The sequence below is a fragment of the Alosa alosa genome, chromosome 6 (genome assembly GCF_017589495.1).
Source record: "Alosa alosa isolate M-15738 ecotype Scorff River chromosome 6, AALO_Geno_1.1, whole genome shotgun sequence".
Classification (NCBI taxonomy): domain Eukaryota; kingdom Metazoa; phylum Chordata; class Actinopteri; order Clupeiformes; family Clupeidae; genus Alosa; species Alosa alosa.
This window is the reverse complement of record NC_063194.1, coordinates 2,921,834-2,947,271: the sequence shown is the minus strand read 5'-3', so window position 1 is coordinate 2,947,271 and position 25,438 is coordinate 2,921,834. Positions and strand designations below refer to the sequence as shown.

The 25,438-nt window shown below is 41.5% G+C and overlaps 3 protein-coding genes across 3 annotated transcripts in view; 2 read left to right on the top strand and 1 right to left on the bottom strand.

The window, feature by feature from the left end:
- The window catches only part of brd4 (bromodomain containing 4), a 34,903-nt gene extending 34,887 nt beyond the window's left edge, over positions 1 to 16 (bottom strand). The window contains 1 exon segment of the mRNA XM_048245092.1: positions 2 to 16. The gene's annotated coding sequence lies outside the window, so the exon portion shown is untranslated.
- A 785-nt stretch (positions 17 to 801) lies between these two features.
- LOC125295554 (epoxide hydrolase 3) lies at positions 802 to 9,827 on the top strand (the record flags this gene model as incomplete). Its single annotated transcript, XM_048244869.1, has 6 exons — positions 802 to 1,153; positions 8,050 to 8,135; positions 8,252 to 8,409; positions 8,829 to 8,957; positions 9,086 to 9,189; positions 9,777 to 9,827. Coding segments are annotated over exons 1-6 (768 nt in total), but the record flags the coding sequence as incomplete, so codon positions are not given.
- An 11,498-nt stretch (positions 9,828 to 21,325) lies between these two features.
- On the top strand, positions 21,326 to 25,432 carry lpar2a (lysophosphatidic acid receptor 2a). Its single transcript, XM_048244717.1, has 3 exons — positions 21,326 to 21,622; positions 22,476 to 23,402; positions 24,230 to 25,432. The coding sequence occupies exons 2-3, from the start codon at positions 22,670 to 22,672 to the stop codon at positions 24,541 to 24,543; spliced, it is 1,047 nt and encodes a 348-aa protein (XP_048100674.1). The 5' UTR covers positions 21,326 to 21,622; positions 22,476 to 22,669; the 3' UTR covers positions 24,544 to 25,432.
- The last annotated feature ends 6 nt before the right edge of the window (positions 25,433 to 25,438 follow it).

The following is a 25,438-nucleotide window of genomic DNA, read 5'->3' as shown; positions in this document are numbered from 1 at the left end:
CCTTATTTATTCGGTTGTCAAGGCGCGCGGGCTCTTTCTTTCCCAGAATCCAGAACAAACACCTCTCGACGTCGATGACGTCATGCGCAGACGAAACGCAAAGCACGTAACAACACACTGAAATGTCAATCTAAAACACAATAGAAATATTATGGCCCTTATGACAGAAAGCAGTATTATTTTTGAAAGTAGAATAATCAAAATACTACGGAATTAGTCATTGTATTTGAACATCGCAGGGAACTTAACACAATTACCTATAAAAGTATAGGCCTAAATACTAGCCTAGGCCTATGTCAAGTCTTTTGGACCTTAGCCAAACATAGCCTATCCAAAAACTCCTGTAACCTACTCTGAGCTATCAAATATCCACAATCGGTCATTTTGTAGTAAATGATAACTGCCCTTTAAACACTATAATTACGTAGTCATAGAAAAAAGTATCCCTATGGTGACACCAGGTGGCAAAACATTGCAAATGCTTTTATAGAGCAGGTGCAGCAGGTCTCATAAAGAATTTGATAGGACCAGTAAATAAAGCGGTCCTAAATAAAGCGGATAAAGCTTTACATAGCCTATTTGTTAATATTCGCCTTTTAAATTGATGAATGCAAAATGCAATCGACTCTTCTCGAAATCTAACACATGGCCATCCGCCAAGTCTGTGAAATGATTTTGTCCTTGATCTGTCCACGTCCAACTGTCCAGCCAGAGTCCTTGCAAAGGTTAGTGGCATGACTATAGGCCTACGGTCTACAGTGGATTCCGTTAGTTTTTTACAACTCAAGTGGGCTACGACGACCGACTTTCAACTGCTTTTATCTGAGTTTTGGCATACAGTATTTTCCACAGAATGGATCATCTATACGACCCCATAAGTCTTCTCTGGCTTTAACTCCACAACTTGTCAGCAATGGCCAATCTCTACAAGCTTTTTTTGATTCCAACACGTCTGTCCCTACGGTTGTTGAGCCTACTATATTGGGGCCTCGTTTATGGCACAGCATGTATCACTGGCATGCTGCTTTTCATGCGATTTACCTGGAGAGCTTTCCGAAACCCTTCCAGAATCTTTCAGTGGACTGTCCGTCAGGAACCGCCCGCTTGTCTCAGGGATGTCCGGCTTGGAAAACACGGCTTCCTTTGGGGCAGGGTAAGAATAGGCTACACTTTGCATGCTCTCTATTTGACACACAGCAACGTAGAACCCAATTTGTGCTGTTATAGGGTGACCACCTGCTAATAATCCCAAGGGGGGACAAGGGGTATGTTTCTGAGGGACATTGTGGGACACTGCCTGGCGCGGCGGTGCCCCCACCTCACGGGCAGACTCACTGATAGTGGTTTACCCATTTCTAGCACATATCCATCGTACAAGGTATATTAATAATGCCCTCCCCTAAACATGTGTAATTGCTGATGTATCATGAATAGGCCAACCAATGTGTATTTTTTTTCTAAATAAAGATTCATAATACTTTGAACATTCAGTGAATTGACAGATGCACTTCCACTTCCAATTTACTTTAGCTAGACCTATTTCATTTGATTTATTTCTCATTACAATTTATTCACTTTAAATAGCCTAAATTATAATGTATAGAAGGAGCTGTAAAAAAACGATAAGGGGGAGGAAGGATGGTGAACTTGCATGTTAGTAAAGGCAGGCGCAGGGGGAAAAAACTGTTCAGTGTTCTGGGTAGCCTAACATTTCAGCCACCACTTGGCCTAACGTAGGCTACCGCAGTATAACGTTAACGTTAGTGAAGGTAAGGTTAAACCTCTTTCAAGTAGGCCTATGGCTAATGAAATCTCTGATAACATCAATCCACAGCAATGAAATGTATGCTTTGATTTGGTAATGATAGATAGAACAGGTAGATGTTTGGTAGCCTATTTGTAGGTCCTTAAACATCATTCAAACACTGCTCAAGTAGCTAAATTAAATGTGTGTAATTGGTCGCGTATGTAACTCTTCTCGACTTAAGCCTATACTTTGTTGAATTTAACATCCCCACAATTTAAATGAGAAAACCATGTTACCAAATTACCTACGACGGACCTTACACCTAGGGAGAGGGGGGTGTAGGCCTAATTTAAGTCATAACTTGTGTTACCAGAGCCCGTCTACGGATTCTCTGGTGTTACGTTGAAACTATTCAATTTGGTGCAACCCGATACATTTTAGTAGCTCGTAAACTTCAACGTGCCAGTTTACGTTAGAACTGAGCTAAGATGGAACTTACGTGCAACCGGCTGCAGGAGATAGAGCGACCAATTTTTTTTTGAGCAAGCATTGATTATGCGTGACACAGTCTCAATTTGCGGGACGCATGAATATGGCTTCAAACGCTGTGCGCGCACGCGCTACGCGGGACGGGTGGTCACCCTAGTTTGTTAATCATTTGGTTTATGTAGCCTAAAATTGGCTAGAGACAGAAGCTAAAAGGAAATTATTGTTAAACTTAAAGTGAGAGAAAGATCCGATTTAAACACACAGTGACGATAAAAGGCTTAAGAAGATTAGCCTAATATATTTACCACAAAAGCATTATGAAAACATCTCCAGACCCAATCAGTAGCCTATAGGCCTAATGACAGGGAATGTCTAAAGTGTGAGTCATAGCCTAACCTGTGAATCACCTATTCTATTGTTGTGTGATCAAGGGGACCAGTTAATGAAAGGATATGGGAGATAATCTAATAAGAGGGAAAGATAAATACTTTTGCTTATGCTTTAAGTCCTTGAAAACAAATAGGCTGACACCTCAAAATGTGTGCTAATAGGTCAAATACACTGAAAATGGAGTAAAGGTTAGAGGTAATGTCCGGCTATCTGGTCAGTGTGAGTTTTGTTTCTAATTTTAACCTGTCTCTAACCTTCTCTCCTTTGGATTGGACACTCTTCATGACCTGTTTGTTTCCACTTATCACCACATCTTACAGCATTGGCTTCACAGGGCATTTAACAAACCATCACAGATGTGTAAAAAATGCTCTTACACCTATTTTTTAAGCTATGTTATTCTTGGTAATATTTTGGTTAAAGGTGCAGTGGTGATTGGAAGTCGCGTTTGTTGGTTTATATTTAAATGTAGAAGCTTTTGTCCAAAACAACATAGGCCTACATTATATTTTAACCAAGGACCAAATGGAAAAACATCAGAGAGGTAGCTCACAGCTCCCTTCAGTATTCCCAGAGAAGCTCCACACAGGGTGTCATTTTTGTTTGGGGGACAGGCAAGAGGCTTCTCGAGAGGAGGGGCGCTATCCTAAACTATCAACCCAACAAGCTGGGTTGCAAAAAATAACCCAACATGAGTAAAAACAACCCCACACAATGACCCAACAGTTTGGGTTGAGAAAATAACCCAGCATTTTTTAGAGTGCATTGACTGGTTCTCCACTAGAGGCCAGGATTGTGTATTACTTTTTAAATACAGGCCATACAGCAAGAGGACCGTGAAGAGCATTACTGAACTTGACAAAAGTATATTTAGTTACAATTGCAGACCGCACCTTTAAGCACCAGTATCACACATCTCAACCCCAAATCAGAAAAAGTTGGGACGTTGTGTGAAATGCAAATAGAATGTGATAAAATACAAGTCTCGTAAACCCATATTTGGCAGCAAAAAGGACATAGACACCTTATCAAATGTTGAAAATGAAAATTTGGACTATTTCATGCAAATATATATTCATTTTGAATTTGATGCATGGAACATGTTTCAAAAAAAGTTGGGACAGGGAAGGGAATGTTCACCACTGTGCTGCTTCACCTCTTCATTTAACAAAATTCTGTAAATGTTTAGGAACCAGTTGAGTGAGAGGAGGAGACCAGTTGCTAGAGTTTTTAGAATGAAATGTTGTCCCATTACTCCTCAATACAGGATTTCAGTCGCTCAATATTATGGGGTATTCTTAGTCATGTTTTTCATTCCATGTCCCTAATTTGACAAATCTGGACTGCGGACAGGCCATTTTAGCACCTGGGCTCTTCCTCTATGGAGAAATAATGTTTTCCTGAAATATTCAAGGTCTTCCCTGGAAAAGACATTGCCTGGATGGCAGTATACAGTATGTTGGCCAAAACCTGTAGCCTGGCGAGCCAGACTCACATTAAAATGTAGGGTCTGGGCACTCACCGTTCGCAGTGCTCAGTCCGAGGGGCGGGATAATCAGTTGTCTTTCAAATTCCCTCTGCACGCAATAGGACGCAATAGGATATTTGTTTTCAAGTAGCAGGGAATTCAAGCCAAACCGTTGCAACTCTGCCATCAATCATTATGTTAAGCCCACCAAACAACTCTATACACGATTTCAATGTCCTGATTAAGTTTCGATTTCTGGAGCTCACAAGCCAACGGAGAGTTGCTAGACTAATTTGCTGCCGCTAGGGGCGCGTCTAGATTTCTAGGCTACAAAACCTCATTCAGAATTGCTTGTGCTTTGCCAAATGTGCAAGATGCCCATAGGCACTAATGCTCCTCCACACTGTCATAGATGTTGGGTTTCAAACTGAGCACTAAAACAAGTTGGATAGGTTGGATACTTGGATAGGCCCTCTTCTTGTTAGCCCAGAGTCCATGATTTCCAAAAAGAATGGTACCAAACTATCAAACTGTCCACATAGACAATGGTTATCAGAGGTTTTCTTGAGCCCATACAATGACAGGTCTGGAAACAGGTCTGGTTTTAATGCAGTGCCATCTGAGGTCCAAAAGACCATGGCCATCCAATTTCTTTTTCAGCTCTTTCCCTTGTCTGCAAAGATTTCTCTGGATTCTCTGAATGTTTTAATAATACTAGATGTACCGCATAGTGGTACAAAATATGACCGCCGCTCAGTCCTGTACATCCTCTCCGCGAAAATAAATCACGTCAATTTGTCTCCATCTAGTCCATCCTAGCCTAGAAATCTCGACGCACCCTACTGTGGGTCTGGCTCGTCAGGCTAACTCCATACCCTACTCTTACAACTTTTGTGTTGTATGTGCGTGCCTGTGACTGAGTGTGTGCATGCGTGTGGATGTGTGTGTGTATGTGCGCGCATGCGTGTGTGTATATGTCAATTTGTCTCCATCTCCTCAAGAGCCTGACCAATATGGGATTTTGATGGCCGATACCGATTTAAATATTTGAGTTTTTCAGTAACCGATATACTGGCCGATATTCAATGTAACACAATGTAAAAACTGTTCTCCCATAACAAAGTTCTAATCAAGGTGGGACATTATATATTTGAATAGGCCTAACTATCTAGTTTGTTAATGAAAGGCTCTTCATATACATACATTTATTTGCTTTAAGAAATAAAAGAGTGTAGGGTATAGAAAGAATAGTAAGAATAAAAGAGGTATTTGTTCTGTGATAACCACATTGCCACAGTCTACATTGTGAGCAGTTTATACTTAATGACATCCCTTTATGCAAAACATTTTGCAAGTAAGATTAGTTATTTTACTTTACTTTTAGCCTTTGTAGCCTAAACCATGCTTTTCCTTACTTGAAAAACCTTTGTTGTTTCTCAGGCAGTTTCTTAAGCTTGATACAAGTTATATAGTATCTCACAAAACTGAAAAACAAAAACTATTATATCTTTTCATGGGACAACACTGACTTGACTTGACTTGACTTGACTTGACTTGACTCGACCATAGTCGACCAAAGAAGTTGAGTGCACATGCTCAACGTCATATCCAGAGAATGTCTTTGGAAAATAGACTTATGAGTGCTGTTAGCATTGCTGCAGAGATTGAAGGGGTGGGGGGGTCAGCCTGTCAGTGCTCAGACCATACGCGGCATGCTGCATCAAATTGGCCGTCCCAGAAGGAAGCCTCTTCTACAGATGATGCACCAAGCATGGTGGTGGGAGTGTCATGGTCTGGGGCTGCATGAGTGCTGCACTGGGGAGCTACAGTTCATTGAGGGAACCATGAAGGCCAACATGTACTGTGACATACTGAAGCAGAGGACGATCCCCTCCCTTCGTAAACTTGGCCGCAGGGCAGTATTCCAACATGGTAACGACACCAAACACACCTCCAAGACGACCACTGTCTCACTAAAGAAGCTGAGGGTAAAGGTGATGGACTGGCCAAGCATGTCTCTAGACCTAAACTCTATTGAGCATCTGTGGGGCATCCTTAAATGGAAGGTGGAGGAGCGCAACGTCTCGAACATCCACCAGCTCCGTGATGTCATCATGGAGGAGTGGAAGAGGATTCCAGTGGCAACCTGTGAAGCTCTGGTGAACTGCATGCCCAAGAGGGTTAAGGCAGTGCTGGAAAATAATGGTGGCCACACAAAATATTGACACTTTGGGCACAATTTGGATATTTTCACTTAGGGGCATACTCACTTTTGTTACCAGCGGTTTAGACATTAATGGCTGTGTGTTGAGTTATTTTGAGGGGACAACAAATGTGTACTGTTGCAAAAGCTGTACACTCACTACTTTACATTGTAGCAAAGTGTCATTTCTTCAGTGTTTTCCCATGAAAAGATAATAAAATATTTACAAAGATATTAACTTTGTCCTCATGAGTTTTACATTTTGTTGCTCACCATCCACCCTCCCATTGAACTCTCTCTCTTTCACACACACACACACACACACACACTACGTATATTTGACCACACACACACACAAAGAAAGGCAGAAAAGAACAGAGACACTCTAGTACTATAATCACAGATACTTTTGCCACTACAGAGAGACAGTATCGGTGAAGGTGTGAACTTTATTTGTAAGTGTGTGCATATGTGTTTGTGTGGTGTGGGTGGTTGTGAATGTTTTTATGAGAGAGTCAATGTGCAGATGTGTGTGTGTATGTGTGTGGGGTTGTGAATGTGTTTGTGAAAGAGTCAATGTGCATAGATGTGTGTGTGTGTGTGGTTGTGAATGTGTTTGTGAGAGCGTTAATGTGCATAGATGTGTGTGTGTGTGCGTAGTGAGAGAGAGAGAGAGAGAGAGAGAGAGAGATAGAGAGCGAAAAAAGACTGTCCAACGTGGAGGGGTGAGCAACAAAATGTAAAACTCATGAGGACAACATAACTAGTATCAAGCCTTAGAAACTACCTCTGACTACAGGAGCTGCGGCACAGCACTCTGCGGGCATATCTCCAGACCAGAGATTGGCTACTGCTACAAAGTCCATCACTAGATGTTCTTGAGTATGGATAGAAACAAGGAGAACATGGTTATGCCCCAGTCCCTACACCAGATCCCATTGCAGCGGACTACCTTCTGAGGTTTGTCAGCTGCAACTGTGCAGGCGACAGTGACACTCTCAGGAACTGTCATGGTAACTCTTGCCAGAACATCAACCAGCCAGATGATAACAGGAGTGAGGGAGTGCAGGGGAGTTGGAGTTGGGTTGTTAAATTTTAAACCGATTAAGGAAGTTTTGTTTTGCAATTGTTCAATAAAACTTGTTATGGATTTTTTTATGGACTTGGAGTCATTTTTTTGTATATTTTTTTGGCCTTTTTATGCCAGGACAGTGAAGAACGACAGGAAGTGAGTGGGAGAGAGAGAGTCGGGGTGGGATCCGGAAAGGACCACGGGGCGGGAATCGAACCCGGGTCGCCAGCGTACGGTGCAGATGCCCAGCCAGTCGAGTTTGATATGTTGTCTGTGTCCTTTTTGCAGCTAAATATGAGTTTAAGGGATTTGCAGATTATTACATTCTGTTTTTATCCATATTTTACACAACGTCCCAACTTTTTCTGATTTGGGGTTGTAAAATAACACATCTAATCTAGTACATCAACACAAGTCCCCATCTCTTACCTTCTCATTGAGCTTCCTGTGCACAGATGTGTCAGGGGGGAAATGAAACTGAAAAGTTAACTTTTAGACTTCCCCTTAACCTGCTGTTGCTGCGGTGCAGGGTGATGTGTAATTTTCGATAAAACCATGCAGCCTTTTACATTTACCTAGGTGTCTTTTAGGTGACCACAAGATTCTCAAATTCATTTTGAAGGCATGAGCAAAACAAAACATTACTCCTGTTTTAAATGTCTCTCTGTCCATCATCACAGAGCTCAGGTTTGAGGTTCCACTATGTCACCCAAGGAGACAACAGAAGGCCTCTCATGCTTTTCCTCCACGGATTCCCAGAAAACTGGTGATTGCCACTACGTGTTTTTTAAACATCCTTTCATCTCTGTTCCTCTGTACCCTTTTAAAATGTTTCCCTTCCTGAAATGCAAATGCATGTGTAAAAACTGTGCTGTTGTTCAGGTACTCATGGCGCTACCAGTTGTGTGAGTTCAGTGAGCAGTACCACACAGTGGCACTGGACCTGCGAGGCTGTGGAGACTCTGATGCCCCCTCTCAGTTGAACGACTACACGCTGGAGAAGCTATTGTACGACATCAGAGACACAATCGATGAGTTGGGTATGAGCCTGTTTGTAATGGATGTTTCGTTGGCAACAATAAACTGTTATATATTATAACTGTTATAAAAAATATTATTTTTAAACCTCATTAGATGTGCTCACATTTTCATCTGCTCGGATCTCTCACTTTATTTTCATACAACAGTTGAGTCTTCCTCATGAACTCAGGGGCTTTGTTGTCCTCTCTATATAGTTACACTTACCCTTTATTACATTACATTACATTACATTTGGCTGACGCATTTTTAACCAAAGCGACTTACTATACAACATGGTAAACAGTTTAAAGTTTTTTAAAACAATTTAAAAGCTAGAGTACAATAAGAAAAAGTGCATCAGTGAATGCTGCTGTTTTTATACAATAGTCTAATATGCTAATCGTCTTTATATCAAATGCTGATGAGCCTCTCTCCTCAGGTCACACAAGCTGTGTTTTGGTGGGCCATGACTGGGGAGGAATGTTAGCCTGGCATTTTGCCCTGGAGAGGCCAGACATGGTGCAACGCCTGATCATTATGAACGCGCCCCACCCAGCTGCTTGGCTAGGTAAGTTCATGAAATTTGTTTGCAGTGGCTAGTGAGATCCATGTAATCTTCACTTTAATCTTGTTTTTGTCACCTGTTAGGTGGGCCCTCTGATGACCTGTGATCTGTGCTAATTTCTTCCTAAACAGATGCAGTGCTGCGTCGACCCTCACAGCTACTCCGCTCAGGCCATGCCTGCTTCTTCCAGTTGCCACTACTACCAGAGATTGCACTCTCTCTGGAGGACTTCAAAGTATATCAGCCATGTTAATAATAATAATAATAATAATAATAATAATAATAATAGCTTCAATTTATATAGCGTCTTTCAGGATACCCAAGGTCGCTTGACAAACAAAGGGATGGATAGGGAATGGGATGGGTAGGGTATGGGTGGTCCAAGGCCAGAGGCCTCAGAGAACAGGTGTGTTTAGGTGTTTTTTAACACGCCTAGGGAGGGGGCAGTGTGTATATGGAGGGGTAGCTTGTTGTATAGACTAGGGCAGCAGCACAGAAGGCTCTGCCCCCAAAGGCTGGTGAATGTTAACATTCAGCTAACATCTCTTCTCTTGTCTTACTCTCTCTCTCTCTCTCTCTCTCTCTCTCTCCTCTCTCTCTCTCTTTCTCTCTCTATGACATTATTTTGTTGTGGTTTCATTTTTTATCTCTGCTCTGTTCACAACTGCATTTGAGTTAACCAGAGGAAGGACTTTAGTGTCTGAGATAGCATCTTGTGTTCCTGTTTTTGAAGTGCCTATAACTCTCTAACACCACTTCATGTTTACATTTTATCACTTGAACTCCTCGTGTCAACTTCTCACTTATGCCACTTTGCTCTAGTTGCTGCGTAATTTGCTGTGTGGTGCCCGCCTCGGTATCAGAAACAGGGATAGACGTCTGACCGAGGCCCAGCTGGAGGGGTACCTGTATCGCCTGTCCCAACCTGGAGGTCTCACTCCTCCTCTCAATTACTATCGTGCTTTCCTCAGGTTAGAAATTCCTCTTCCTCTCATTGTATGAGCACCACATTTTGGCAAAAACTTGCAACATTTGAGCTAAACAGGAAGTCAAATTACACCCCTCCCATTCTTACTCCTGAAAAAATCTGTTGATGAACTGGAATAGTCCATGGCTCAATCAAAGTCCTTATAGGCAAGTACCCCCTCTCGGCAGCCATCTTGCAACACACTTTGGGCAGTTTTTAGGCAGCTATTTTCCTTTTCAAGTTAATGGAGAGGCATTTAGGAAGGGGCAGAATATGTGTAGAGACTACTGTCATATTGGTGTTACGAACTAAACCCATGCATTTCTATGGAGGATTCTTTGAGTGCTGTGTCTCGTCATTAGAAAGGCTCTGGCTCGACCCAACACAAGTTTTTTTTATGGGGGCGGGCTTTATTAGGATAGGACAGTGAAGAGTGACAGGAAGTAAGTGGGAGAGAGATGGGATGGGATCGGGAAATGACCGCAGGTCGGGGGCACTTGTAGCCTGTTGTGCCACACACAGTGCCCCCCACCAACTCTTCCCCAGCATTGGAGTTTTTTAAATGTAATTTGACAGTAAGTGTATTAGATCTGAATCCCAGACCGCACCTTTAAAAACCAGTGTGGAATCAATAATATCATAACGTCTCCTTGGCCTGTGCTTATTCTGTTACGCACAGTGACCATCTGTACAAACACGAAGATGCAGGAGTGACCACCATGTTGATTTGGGGCGAGGAAGACAGCATACTGGTCGAAGGGACGTCTGGGGGGATACGTCCCTACATCAGGGGCCCAGTTGTTGTCCACACCATCCCAAAATGCAGTCACTGGGTGCAGGAGGATCAGCCTGAGACAGTCAATAAACTTATCTGGGACTTCCTCCAAGACAAGGACGCATCGTCTCCCATTCTGCCACAACAGGGAGGTGAATCAGTTGGCCTAGTAAAAGTAACTAATGGTGGGCCAGCAATCAACTTTATCACCCAGTGAGAAGAAATACTATTTTCTGATAGGCAGGTGGGGTGACTATTAATTCTGAATAACGGAACACCTACACAAGGCAACTTTTTGAGCATTGTTGTTGGGAAATATTCCTGAGTATTATAGTTCTGGCACATTCCCATCGATTTTGACCCCCCCTTTAACTTTACTTAGTTACTTACTTTACTAAGGACTTTAATCATCAGTGGGCACATTTTCATGATCATCCAATCAGAACACAAGAAATTGGTTATGTGGTTAAAGGCATATTTCTTTAACATTCACTTAGTTTATTAAGCGTTTCTTACAGTATGTGTTATGGTTTGTATATAGTATTTGTTTATTTTCATTAGGCTATTGATTGAATTGACATTGTTGTTTATTATTGCTATTCTCCTTAAAGGTGCTCTAAGCGATGCTGGGTAATGTCACTTCTGTTGACTTTCAAACAAAACAGAGAGCTAGCTCGCTACTTCCTCCCCCTCCCTCCCTTGCTGCTCCCGTGCAATTGAAACTCTTCTAAAAGCGCATCTCGTCTGTGATTTGCTGGAACAGTTTGTTATGTTTTTATGGGCTAGGTTTGCCCAGGTTGTTTTTGTTGCCGTTTTTGGAGCCTGGGCTGTCCACAGCTATTGTTTTTTTTACAGTGGACACAGTGGTTGGTTAGGTCAGTGGTTCTCAAATGGGGGTACGCGTACCCTTGGGGGTACGTGAAGGCACTCCAGGGGGTACGTGAGATTTTAACCCTTAGAAGCCGATTGACGCAAAATGCGTCAAAAAACACACCCTTTCTTCTCTGTTGCATTGCTCCGCAACTATTCATAGCAGCGAGAAGCCTTTATTGTGTGAACAGAGCAGAAGTGGGGCTTTCCAACGAGACCACGCACTTGTCTGTACGTTAAAGTATGAAGATTTTAAAAAATCATGAATTTAAATGAAATTGCATCATATTTACAGTCTCTGCGTTCACCGTAATACACCGTTCACCGTAATCTGCGTACAGTTCTGCGCACCAATTACTCTCGTTTGAATTACTCGCGAACCCGTGAACACATAGATATGGCAAGCATATCAGATGAAAAAGGAGACACAGGGATATCCATTGGTACCAAGTATGTCGATCCTTCTGGCTAATGAAAACAGACGAAGTGACAGCAAAATAATAACGTCATGTACAAAAACCAACTGCACACCCATTACTCTCGTTTGAATTACTCGCGGACCTGTGATCGGATAGATATGCCACAAATGTCAGATGAAAGAGGAGACAGAGCTATAATTTGATACCAAGTAGCCTACATCCTTGGGTTATGAAACAGACGAAGTGACAGCAAAATAATAACTTCATATAGCTCGACTTACCTCACGTTTTTTGTCTGTTTTTGTTGCAAAGCATGTTTATAATCCAACACTATTGTGTGTTTCTCTATGGCAAAAAATGTTCATAATCCGGTTTTGAGATCCTACCAAATTCCTGCATGGCATTCAATTCAAGGCTCACATTGCATCCCAATTTGTTCGACAAAGAAACACCTTTTTTGCCTTTTCTTGGCAATGCAGTAAAAAGTTGTAGAGAATCATGAGTGCAGACAGGCACACTAACACGTAAACTAGGGTCAAGTCAGGTCAGATCAGTTCGTGTTACAGATATGGAGCGCAGAAAGGTCATTTTTAATCACTAAATTAAAAAAGGCATTTATTTCTGTAAGGCACACACCACATATGTCTGTAAATTGCTCAGCCCCAGAGAATCCCTCCACCGTAGCAATGATATTGCCAGATTCAGGACAGTCTGAGACACACATGAAATGCATGTAGAGCTATGAGCTTGCTGTGGTGAGATACATGTCAAAATATAAGATTTTTTATAATACGCTTTTTATATTTTAATTCTTTAAAAATCTAAATAAAATCAATCCTAGTACTAATACATGAAATGACAGATCTGGATAGCCTAGACTCTGCCGGAAAAAAAACAATATATAATATGTGTGTGTGGCACTTACAATGACCAGAATAAATCCTTATGAATAAAGGTAGTAGCCCAGTAGCCCTGACGTCTACAGTGATGAAGTGTTTTGAGAAGCTTGTGAAAAACATTATCTGCTCATCCCTCCCTGCCTCCTTCGACCCCCTCCAATTTGCTTACAGAGCCAACAGGTCTACAGAGAATGCCATCTCAAACCTCATGCACACCACCTTAACTCACCTGGAGGAGGGGAATGGGAATTATGTGAGGATGCTGTTCATTGACTTTAGTTCAGCATTCAACCACGATAGTACCTCTCACCTTGGTCACAAAGATGAAGGCCTTAGGACTGAACACCACCCTGTGTCACTGGATATTTGACTTCCTCACCAACCGTTCACAAGTGGTTAGAGTGGGGGTCTGACATCTGACTCATTAACCATCAGCACTGGTGCTCCCCAAGGCTGTGTTTTGGAGTCCACTGCTGTACAACATCTACACACATGACTGCAAAGCCAACAGTAGTCATACCTCCATCATCAAGTTTGCAGATGACACAGTGATCTTGGGCCTGATTAGTAACAACAATGAACAGTTCTACTTGGATCAGGTTGATGAGGTGGCACAGTGGTGTCAATCTAACAGCTTGACACTGAATATCAATAAAACCAAGGAAATGGTAGTGGATTACAGAAGGCAGCAGCAGAACTACAGTTACACCCCACTAATGATCAGCGGGCAACCTGTAGAGAGAGTCACAAGTTTTAAATACCTTGGTGTCCACATTACTGAAGACTTAACATGGACTGTTAACACTCAATATGTTCTGAAGAAGTCCAGACAACGACTCTACTTCCTTCGTCCAGCTAAGGAAATTCAAAGTTTCTACATCCATCATGAAGGCCTTCTACACTTCAGCGGTTGAGAGTGTTCTAACTGGTAGCATCATCACCTGGTATGGGAACTCCACAGTTAGAGATTGTAGTACTCTGCAGAGAGTAGTGCTCAGCTGAAAGTACTATAAGAACTCAACTCCCTGCTCTACAAGATATCTATTCCAGAAGAGTACTCCTAAGAGCCCAAAAGATTCTGAAGGACTCTTCTCATCCTAACAATGGATTATTCCTACCGCTGAAATCAAGAAGACGCCTATGTAGTCACAAAGCCAGAACTGAGAGACTCAGGAGAAGTTTTTATCCCCAGGCCATCCTAACTCTGAACTCACACTATACTGACTTTGCACACATTCCTCCTCAGCACTCTCAAACATTTCCCAACTCTGAACTCACACTATACTGACTTTGCACTCATTCCTCCCTCAGCACTCATGACCCCACACACACACACACACCCACACACCCACACACCTACAAGACTTTTAGCACTTTTACATCCCTCTCCCTATGCTACAGACCTTTTATTTATTTTCTTATTTCATCACACGTCAAAACACACACACACACACACACACACACACACACACACACACACACATATCTGACTTTCTCCAACTTTTGCACACTTTTTATTTATTATTTTTGATTTCTCCTCCATCTACCCATGTCCTTGATTGCCTAGCCTTTCTGCCCCCCCCCCCCCCCCCCCCCATCCCCAACACACACACTTACATCATCACTGTCATCACTTCACATACATACAGCACTCCTCTACATACTTGCTGCACACTGCCCCCACATACACAGCACATTGTCTTCAGTCTTCAGATCTTCTCCAACACACATCCTCTACATACTTACAGCACACTGCCCCCACCTACCCACACACACACACACACACACACACACACACAGTCACTGCTCCACTCCCCGCCCACACACACATCTTCACTGTCATCACTCACATACATTACATACAGTACTCTGCTTGCAATAGTAAGTCCCTGACCCCCCAACAACACACACACTTACATCATCACTGTCATCACTTCACATACATACAGGACACTGCTTGCTACAGTAAGCCTCCTCTACATACTTTGCTGCACACTGCCCCCCCCACATACACAGCACATTGTCTTCAGGATCTTCTCCAACACACATCCTCTACATACTTACAGCACACTGCCCCCACCTACCCACCTACACACTACACACACACACACACACAGTCACTGCTCCACTCCTCCCTACCACACACACATCTTCACTGTCATCACTCACATACACTACATACAGTACTCTGCTTGCAATAGTAAGTCCCTGCCCCCCCCCACATACACAGCACATTATTTCATCAGGGAAGCTTCCAACACACATCCCCAACATACTTACAGCACACTGCCCCCAATACACAGCACATTGTCTCATAACAGAAGCTTCTCCAACACACATATTGCACACACTGCCCTCTCCCCACATACACAGCACACTATCCCATCTCCCTGTCATCCCCCAACACACACACCAAGACCCTGGCAGTTGGGTTAGCCCCTTGAGCCGTGGATCTGCCCAAGGTTTCTTCCTTGGTAAGGGAGTTTTTCCTTGCCCTGTTGCTCTTGGGTGCTCCTTGTTGGTGCCCCCACCCAATCCCAATCCTCCCCACCTTTTTTATGCAGCCCTTGCCACTTAATCTACTAAACCCTCTTCTACTGCACTTTTTACCCCCATTAATGCACAAATAGGCTGACACCAGACATAATTTCACTGCATTTCTTACTTCCAGTAACTATATGCATGTGACAATAAACTTCCTTGTATCCTTGTATCCTTGTAGTGAAAATGCCCTAAAACAGCTTAGGGTACTAAGCAGGGTAGGAATTTCCACGGTGGCCCGCGGCGGCCATGGTCAGCCGTCGCCCCCTGCTTGGCCGTGGAGGCCCCTTTGAAAATCAGAGGTTTACAGGCCACGGTGGCCTTGGTGCCCCCTTCTTTCAATATTCCGCTTATGCCCTACTAATGGCGATTTTTATTTAGCCTGTGGCCTGTCAAAATAATCTTGGCATTCACAGCATAAATTAATTTAGTAATTTACGCCAATGGAGAAAGTGGCAGCAAGAGAAAGAAAGTGCGTCCAAATTCACCCATTCTCAGTTGAACTACTCAAGGCAGTAGCCTATTCATCACACAGACATCACACGATTACGGAAAGAGCTTTTTCTCAGCTTTTAAACGATGTTAGCCGATAATTGCTGTGTTGAACGGTTCATGAGAAAAGTAAATAATATAATTCAATTTAATCATACATTCTACTGAAGGTTTTGCTTCCCATGATCTCCATACCCATTCATATCGGTGTAATACTTTAAGAACCCTTCTTTTAACACATGACAACCCATATATCAGAATAAACAGGAGACCTTACCGAACACAAAGGTGTAAAGCAGTCCCCTGTACAGTTAGCCGTTCCAGAGTAATCCAGTTTTGAATTTGCAGTAAAGTTTGACATACATGGATGTCTCCAAATTTGGGCTTTAAGTTTTACAATGTGTTTAAATTGTTCCACATGATTTCATAACGGGCCAAATACAAAATAAATGTTATCGCCTATATATTGATAAATCAGAGGACAGCTGACTAAGAGTTTGTAAAAGTAGCCTTAATGATCACAAAATAGGCTAAATACAACTTTGATAATTTTTATAGCCTACTACTAATAGTTAACTTTGGCCTTGGTGCCCTGACATGTGGCCTTTGTGCCCACCACCAAATATGCCCAACTGAAGGCCAAGTGGCCTTGCCCCCAGAATGGTGAAATTCCAAGCCTGGTACTAAGGGTTAAAATATACATATATTTAAAAAGTAGAATCCATGCAAAAATACTTAAAAAAACAATTATTTAATAAATATTTCAGGAAAATATAAGTTGTATGTGTATGTGTGTGTTTATTAGTTCAAAAGATTAATAAATTAGACACTGATGGCACAGTGCTCTGTTTTAAGTCTTTATTTCTCAACTAAAAATGCTTTGCGCTGGTTAGGGGGGTACTTGGCTGAAAAAATATTTCACAGGGGGTACATCACTGAAAAAAGGTTGAGAACCACTGGGTTAGGTGATGTTTGCAGTAAGTGACATAAAATGTTGTAGCCTAAAAAACGCGTGGCATCGCTTAGAGCACCTTTAATGTAGTCTTACCAACTTTTTAAAATTGTTTACTGTAAAATTTAGATATTGTATTGTTGTTATACGTATGTATATGTATGTGGCTTTGGACAAGTCCGCCAAATCCTATAACCATAACCATGTGGTTGCCCAGCAACCTTGCTCAAAAATTTACCCCATATTATCATCAAGTGTTTGTTTTGGATTAAGTTTTAAAAAAAAAGGTGCAGGTTTGTGGTGGTGGTTTGTCTTGTGTCAGGAGCTATTTACAGTCACTGCACAGTAATATTCACAAAAGTAGCGGAGAAACCTTTTTTGATTGCAGTGCTGATAGATTGGTTACATGAAATAAAGCTTTAAATAAAACTGATTAGCCTGCGCCTCACCTTCCTGTTTGCTATTGTAGCTAATGTCAGAATCAGAATCAGAATCAGCTTTATTTGCCAGGTTTGCATAAACAAACAAGGAATTTGACTCCGGTTAACCTTTGCTCTCAAAGTACAACACAAAGTACAATACTCATTTAACATATAAAGAATAAAAACAGAAAGCTCAGTCAGAACCTCAACAGGCACAGTAACAATAAGAGTCAATGTGGGAAGACCATTTTGGTCCTGTGAAATGGTTGATCCCAGGAACCTAAAGGAATCCACAGTGGACACTGTGTCATTCTGGTTGATGGGAGGTGCGGGACTTGTCCACTGTCATCATCGCCGGCACAGTCTTCTTAGGATTTAACTCCAGGTACTTCTGACTGCACCATTGGATCAGCTGTTCTACCTCTTCCTGGATCAAACCAATGACGGTGGTGTCATCTGCAAACTTTTACAGACGCGTTTGAGGTGCAGTCATTAGTGTAGAGGGAGAAGAGCAGCAGGGACAGGACACACCCCTGTGGGTGCCAGTGCTGATCGACCTTGTGTTGGATGAGATGCTCCCCAGTCTGACATGATGTTGAAACCACACTTTTTATGTTCAGCTTTTATCATCCTGCATTTATGTATTCCTTCTGTATCGAATTACCTTTCACTTTGCTCTTCACTGACATCATGGAAATGGTGTTGCCATAACAGTGTGATTTGTTTTCAAAACAAGCCAGTGACTTAACAGAATAAGAACCCATAAAACCAAACAGCATGTCCCTGAACCAAGTGAAACGTCCTAAACCTTCTCTGTAGTGACAATTCAACTTCAAATTGGATAAAACTGTTTCTCTGGAATCCACAACACATACCACAGAGAGTTCTGTACAGTGACCCTGCTGAAATATTTCAAATATTTAGCACAAATAAGTTAGTGGAAAATGTAGGCCTATAGGCTAACATTAGGATTAAGAATATGGGGCCGATACCAAAGATTCTAGAACAGAGCAGAGCTCTGTTCTAGAATCTTTGGCCGATACTAGGCTACCTTGTTATTGTGATGTCATCTTCCCATGTGGGGTTATTTATGACTTAGTTTGCTGTTTCAGGCTAGACTACCTATTTAGGCCTACTGTCATTTGTGAAACTCAGCAAACAGGATAACAGCAAACCACAAACAAAAACAAAAAAACACCGGATAAAAAGCTCAAAAAGACTTGAATGAAGATGGTGATATTTTGTGCAATCAGCTAGGCAACTCATTAAATATTGGCAGCAAGTCTAAATGTTAATTTTCGGATAGCAAATCGGGTGGCTCGGTCTATCACATAGCCTATTGCATCTTTAAATGTTCTAAAAGTTTGCGAACAGTGAGCTCACATGACACGTGTTGTTGTTCTTCTTCTTCGTTCGTTTAATGGCGGGTCATATCTTTCGTTATATAAAGGAGCGTTGGCAATTGAGATCTCAAATCATAAAAATAAAAAAATTACACTCTATTAATTATACCTGAATCAATTAGATACCTAATGAGATATCTAATTCTTAATCTTTGCATTCCTTGTTCCTGTAATATATTGTGAATGTCGTTTTCCTCATCAAGCTCTTTCCATACTTGTCTAAATTGTTCATATTTCTTACAGTAAAATAAGACATGAGTGACATCCTCCCAGACCTTACATTCAGAACATATACCATTACTTATGCCCATTAAATATAAGGTAGAATTAAGGCCATTATGACCCAGTCTCAATCTGGTTAAGACTACCTCTTCCTGTCTGTTAAGACCTAGTGATGTAATTCTTTTCCCTCCAATGCTACTCTGATTATTGTGGTAGTATCTGCCTTTGCTCTCTGAATCCCATTCATCTTGCCATCTACGTGCAATTTCTGCTTTAATAAAAGCTTTAGTATCCCCTTTGCCTAATGGTGTATGAATTTCTATGATATTTGATTCAAGGGCTTTTTTGGCTAGTTTATCTGCAATTTCATTACCAATAATTCCATAATGCCCTGGTACCCAGCAAAACTGAATAACTTTCCCTAGACTAACAATATTTAATAAGAGGTACTTTACTTCTAAAATCAGATCTTCACGCATAGAATTATCTGTAATAAAACTTTGAAGTACTGCCATAGAGTCAGTGTAGATAACTGATCTAAGAGGTTTAACCTCTTCAACCCACCTAAGAGCAGTTATTATTGCTGTCATTTCAACAGAAAATACTGATAAATAATTACTTGTTCTATATTTATATTTCTTATCAAATTCTGGAATATATATACCAATACCACATCTGCCACTAGGATCTTTAGAACCATCGGTGAATATTTTTAGATACCCATAATAGTTGTTCATATAATTTAGACAGGCATCAGTGAAGCTTTGTTTGGTAGGATGTTCATGCTTTTCTGTAAATCAACATTAACTTTTGGATCAGGAAGTAGCCATGGCGGAATGCAGATTAATGTTAATGCTGGGCCATACTTGAGGTCTCTTAAACTAGTCATTGACTAAACTGTTAATGCTTCAACCAAATCCACAGGACTTCTTTGAGTATTCCCAGCAATCATCTAGTACAGACATAGAAGGGTTGTTAAAACTTCCCTTTAACCTGACCCAGTAAGTCAAACATAATTGATCAAATCTTAAATTAATAGGGGCTTCCTTAGTTTCTACTAATAAAGCACTAGTAGGGGTTGATTTAAATGCGCCTAAGGCAAGTCTTAATGTTAATCAAGGACTGTCTGTCAGCTTCCCAATTATGCCCAGTAACCATCCTCATAAGATTAATTACCTTTTTACATTTAGTTTCAATATACTCAATGTGATTTTTCCATGTAAGTTTGGAATCCAACCATACTCCCAAGTATCTCCAGTTGCTGATTATATAGTAGATATTTATGGTATTCATGAATTTTCTTCCTAGTAAAATACATCACCTGTGATTTTTGAACAGAAAATTTAAAGCCCCAGTCAACTCCCCATTGTTCAAGAATGTTAATATCCTTTTGTATCTTACTATTAACATATGAGATGTTGCGTCCCCTTCTCCAAATGACAGCATCATCTGCATATAGTAGACCATCATAATTATCCCCCAGATTCTCATATATATTATTAATCATTATGTTGAACAGAATGGGACTGATAGCACTTCCCTGAGGAATACCATTTTCGACAATGCATTCTGCAGATCCTGCATCACCAACTTTGACTCTAATGGAGCGAAAGAAAATCAAGTATGTAATTATACATTTTCCCATTAATACCTAGCTTTTTTAACTTAATCAATAGACCTTCTCTCCACATTGTGTCATAGGCTTTTTCAATATCCAAAAAGACTGCAATCATTACTTCTTTCATAATTAGTGCTTTTTCAATTTCATTACATAGCTTAACCAAATCATCCATTGAAGACCTGCACCTCCTAAATCCTGTTTGATATCCCTTTAGAGGGTTGATATATTCTAAGAAATAATTTAATCTCACTACTATAAGTTTTTCCATCAATTTACCCAAATGTGAAGTGAGTGCAATAGGCCTATACTTTCCTGGGCTAGTTGCATCTTTACCTGGTTTAGGGAATGGTATTGTTGCCCCTTTCCAAATGGTTGGTAAATTACCTTCATTCCATACCTTATTAAATAGACTAAGGATGTTCTCTAATACATTGTCAGGAAGTTTCACATAGCATAAATTATCACTCCCTGGAGCAGAGTATGCAGTATTATTCAGTGCCCTTTTAAGTTCTGACATACTAAAGTCTGCATCCATAATAGACATATTTTGTTCTTTTTGATTTAAAACATTCTTGTTTGCTTTCAATACTTCTTCTTTCCGTTTCTTAAAACGCTCCTCTAGATGGCTACCCTTGTGAATATCTGCAAATGCTTTATTAAGCATATTGGCTTTATCAATATTTGAAATAGCATTAATCCCATCTTTCGTTAGGACAGGACACGTGTTGTTGCAAACTCGCTCAACGTTTCCGTAGAAGTGAAGGCTACATTATCTGCTTTTTTTATGTTAACGTTGCGTCAGCGTTGTTAGTGGTTAGTCGGTCTGTATGCTGCTTTAGTCGCTTAACAAATGCAGACGCTCATTGGTGTCTATTGAAACAGCTCCACTGAAGTGAGCGGCACGTGCCACCCTTATCCGTCCGTCAGATATCCGAACCCGAACTCTTGTACATTCGACGTAGAATGTGCCTCTATGAAATATCGGTCTACTTTACAAGGCGTGTACCTGGACAACGGTAAGCAACGCACTGGGTGACATTCCGCTCTACTTCTATGGAATTCAACCGTTTGGGTGGACTGGCAATGTAAGTCATTTTTATTAGAGGCTACAAAACATTCTCTGTTTTAACAAACGTTTTAAATCGACTCTGTGAGTTTGTTGTTGGAATAGGCTAATAGCCTTGTTTTAAACCAGCGCCATTGCGCGTTATTTTGAACGTTCTCCTTATGATAGGTTACAGTGAGAGCGTGGTTAACAACGATAGCAGTTGCTGTCCTGTCTTTACACAACCTTGATATATTAACATTATTTAGATCAGGCCTGGTCATCTGCCAGTTTAGCTACAGATTAGACATCACACACGGGTCATTCCATCAAATCAGACAGAATCCAGGACAATTATTACTGCACTGTCTCTTTTGCTCAGAGTTTGTCTAATCTACACAATGTTTAGGTCCCAAAACTAAGACCTATAAAATATTTTTTGTTGAATTCCAATGTTTTCATAGGCCTACTTTTTTTCATCTTTGATTTTTTTTTTTTTAAATAATATTTTTACACTCTGCCTTATCTTGGAGTCCATGTTTGGGTGTTAATATTCTGATAGCCTGCCCAAACCTTCGTGATATGAATGCCCGAACATCGCTTCCCAGATAATGTGCTTTTCAGGCTGAAAAAATATGAAGACATAGGATTTGAACAGAAGTATTTTTACAGGCCTTGGTTTTGGGATCCATTCATCATATAGACAAGGTTTGACCAAAACAGCCTTATTTGATTTGACATGGAATGACCCACATACCTCTTACCGTTATAACCAATATGTCAGGGGAGGATAGGCTTTAGCCCATAAGGTAATTCTTAAATGTTTTACTATTTTATTTTATTACAAAAATGTGCTATATAAATAAAAGTGACTTGACTTGACTATTTCACAGAAATAAAACCTGCTGATTGGATTACAAAGTAGCCCAATTTCTTAGTTCTTCAGCCACCATCATGGAGGATTTTTTTCTAGCCTAGCTGGTTCTGGCAAACCCACATTCACTGCGTGCATTATCCGGCCCAGGTGTCTGCACCCACAAGAGGAATCCACATCAGCTGCCTGGAGCTTGTCTTGTCTTCCTTAGCAATGCAACACTGTGAGAACTATGACAAACCAGTTCAATTCTTCTACAATTACAGCGGGAAGTACATCACAGACGATTGGTCCACAAGAGACTATGTGGTGCTCGGTGTTGGGCTCACAGTCTGTGTCATTGTCATACTATCCAACATATTAGTCATCACTGCCATCATAATTAACCGCAATTTCCACTTTCCCATTTATTACCTACTGGGCAACATGGCGGCAGCGGACCTGTTTGCGGGGGTGTCCTATGTCAACCTACTCTTCCACACGGGGCCGTACACCATTGGTCTCTCCAAGCACCAGTGGTTCGTCCGTGGGGCCCTGGTGGACATGAGCCTGATGGCCTCAGTGGCCAACCTCCTGGCGGTGGCTGTGGAGCGGCACCAGACCATCTTCACCATGCAGCTCCACAGCAACATGTCCAACCGGCGCGTGGGGCTGTTGATCCTGGGTATCTGGGCGGTGGCTGTGTTCATGGGCCTGGTGCCTTTCATGGGCTGGGACTGCATATGCGACCTGGACGCCTGCTCCATCACAGCGCCCCTGTACAAACGCAGCTTCCTGGCGTTCTGGGCCATGCTGAACCTCATCATGTTCTCCATCATGGTGGCCATGTACGCGCGCATCTTCGTCTACGTGCACCGTCGCTGCCGCAGCAGGCCAGCCCTGGATGTTGACCAGCTGAATTACGAGACCGTCGTAAACCTGATGAAGACTGTGGCCATAGTTCTGGGTAAGTGACTGATTAAAGTTTACAATATGGGCGTGATTTCCTTTGTTTTTGTTTTTTACCAATTGCTGATATGGCACAGCAGGCGTATACTTTGCCCCTTATCCAGTTCATTTTCAGTTTTATTTAGATAGCGCCAAAACAATGGAAGTTGTCTCAAGGAGTTTTGCAGAGCCCAGAGTCTGAATCACCTTAAGAATGCACTACTGTCCTGTAATTACATGGCTGTGGACTAACTATCTACAGACAACACCACCGGGTATTGTGTGTGGTTATTCAAGCAATGTCTAAAGTGTTCTCTAGACAAACAACTGGTTGTTTTTCGCCAACAAGATCAGCCTTGCCCCGCAAAGTTGTTATCTTCTCTGTTATGCAACAACTGCATATTTCTACAATTGATTGTGCCTTAGTTAACAACCCTGGATTTTGTTTTACAGTAAATGGTTTGGCAAGGACTCAATTTTTTATATAACTGGCATGCTTTTTCTTTTAGCATTATAGGTATAAAAGTGTCATCCAACGGCTCTTGAGTTTGAAATCTTTACTGAAAGTGCATTAACAAATTTTAAGCCTGTTCCTGAACACACAAAAGCTGGCAAACCAGTTTTTTTTTAAATCCTTTGCACTTCCTCTACCAGGGGTTATTGCTCAACTTCCTGTCTGTCTGCAGTGAGTCAGTTTATCTCACCTGCTGCGTGTTGCATCTTCTACAAAGCAATATTTGCATGCCAGTTAGTTTTATGGTGTTGTAAAAGTAGGGTACAGGTCACATCTGTAAGACCGAGGATGCGTCTTTTTCTTAGGTGTTTTGTTGTGGTATTTGTCTTTAGGTGCTTTTGTCATCTGCTGGACCCCAGGCCTTGTGATTCTCCTTCTGGACGGGTTAAACTGCAAGGTTTGCCAGGTTCTGAAGTATGAGAAGTACTGTCTGGCCCTGGCTGAGTGCAACTCGCTGGTGAATCCCATCATATACTCGTACCGGGATGAGGACATGAGAAAGACATTCAAGCAGATTCTGTGCTTCCTGTGCAGGACTGAGGGTGACCAGCAGGGGGAGCTATCCCCTGTTGAGTTCAAGAAGAAAGACGGTTCCAAACGCAGCTCTTTAAGACTCCCTCTGTTCTCAGCAAGCAGCACCGGATAAAGTTGTTCTGTGCATAGGACACTTCTTTTATGGAAAACATGATTATGGTGCAAGTTGCGACTGATGAGCATATAAGTGGGCATCCAATATATTGGTGTTTGGTGACAAGGGTGTGTTCCTTGTGAAAGATAAAAAGTTATATTATCACAAATGACGCAGCACTTCATGTTAATGTTGTATAACATGCATTGGTGGAGTTCTAGAATTAAGCAATAAGCCCTGAGAGGCAGTAGGTTACACTGATTTACAGCTAAACAACAGCTAAAGGGCATTGTTAGGCACAACGTGTTAGCGGATCACCATGCAAGAATGTAATTCACCAAAGGAAGGTGAACAGAACAATGCTTTCTCCAATCTGTGCAGCTGATGCAGTGACCTGCTTTACATTTAGACCAGGGAACTGCCCAGTACAGGCCCTGCCCGTCTACCACAGGACACCAAGCTACAGCCCTGGGACAACAGGGATGTAAATGCCTTATTGGCGATTCACAGGGGCAGTTGATTAGAAAGATGGTCAAGGCAGAGAATAGTGCCCAGTTGTGCCAGCTGTCCAGATATCCCAGCTGGCCTGGGAAGGATTTTCTCACATTGGTCCTGTCTACTGTTGGAAAATGAGGCTAGATCAGCTATTAAAATGTGTTGTAATCGTTCACCCTAACAGTGTCCATCTATAATTTTACATTGTATTGCATATAAATACACACCATCATATTTTGTTTCATCAGCTTGGTATAACAAATAAAACATGTTTAGCCTTTTTGTATGTGTGTGTGTGCCATAATATATATATATATATATATATGCCACAGCGAAAAATAACTTTGATTCTTTGTTTGTACTTGTCCTGAAAATGTACTGGTCATGCCATAAATTCTGTAAACTAACACTACTGCAG

What these genes read in the sequence shown, in the direction of transcription:
- lpar2a (XM_048244717.1), top strand. Translation starts at nt 22,670, where the DNA reads ATGCAACACTGTGAGAACTATGACAAACCAGTTCAATTCTTCTACAAT. An exon ending in GACTGTGGCCATAGTTCTGG is followed by an intron (nt 23,403 to 24,229) that starts GTAAGTGACTGA and finishes ATTTGTCTTTAG; the next exon opens with GTGCTTTTGTCATCTGCTGG.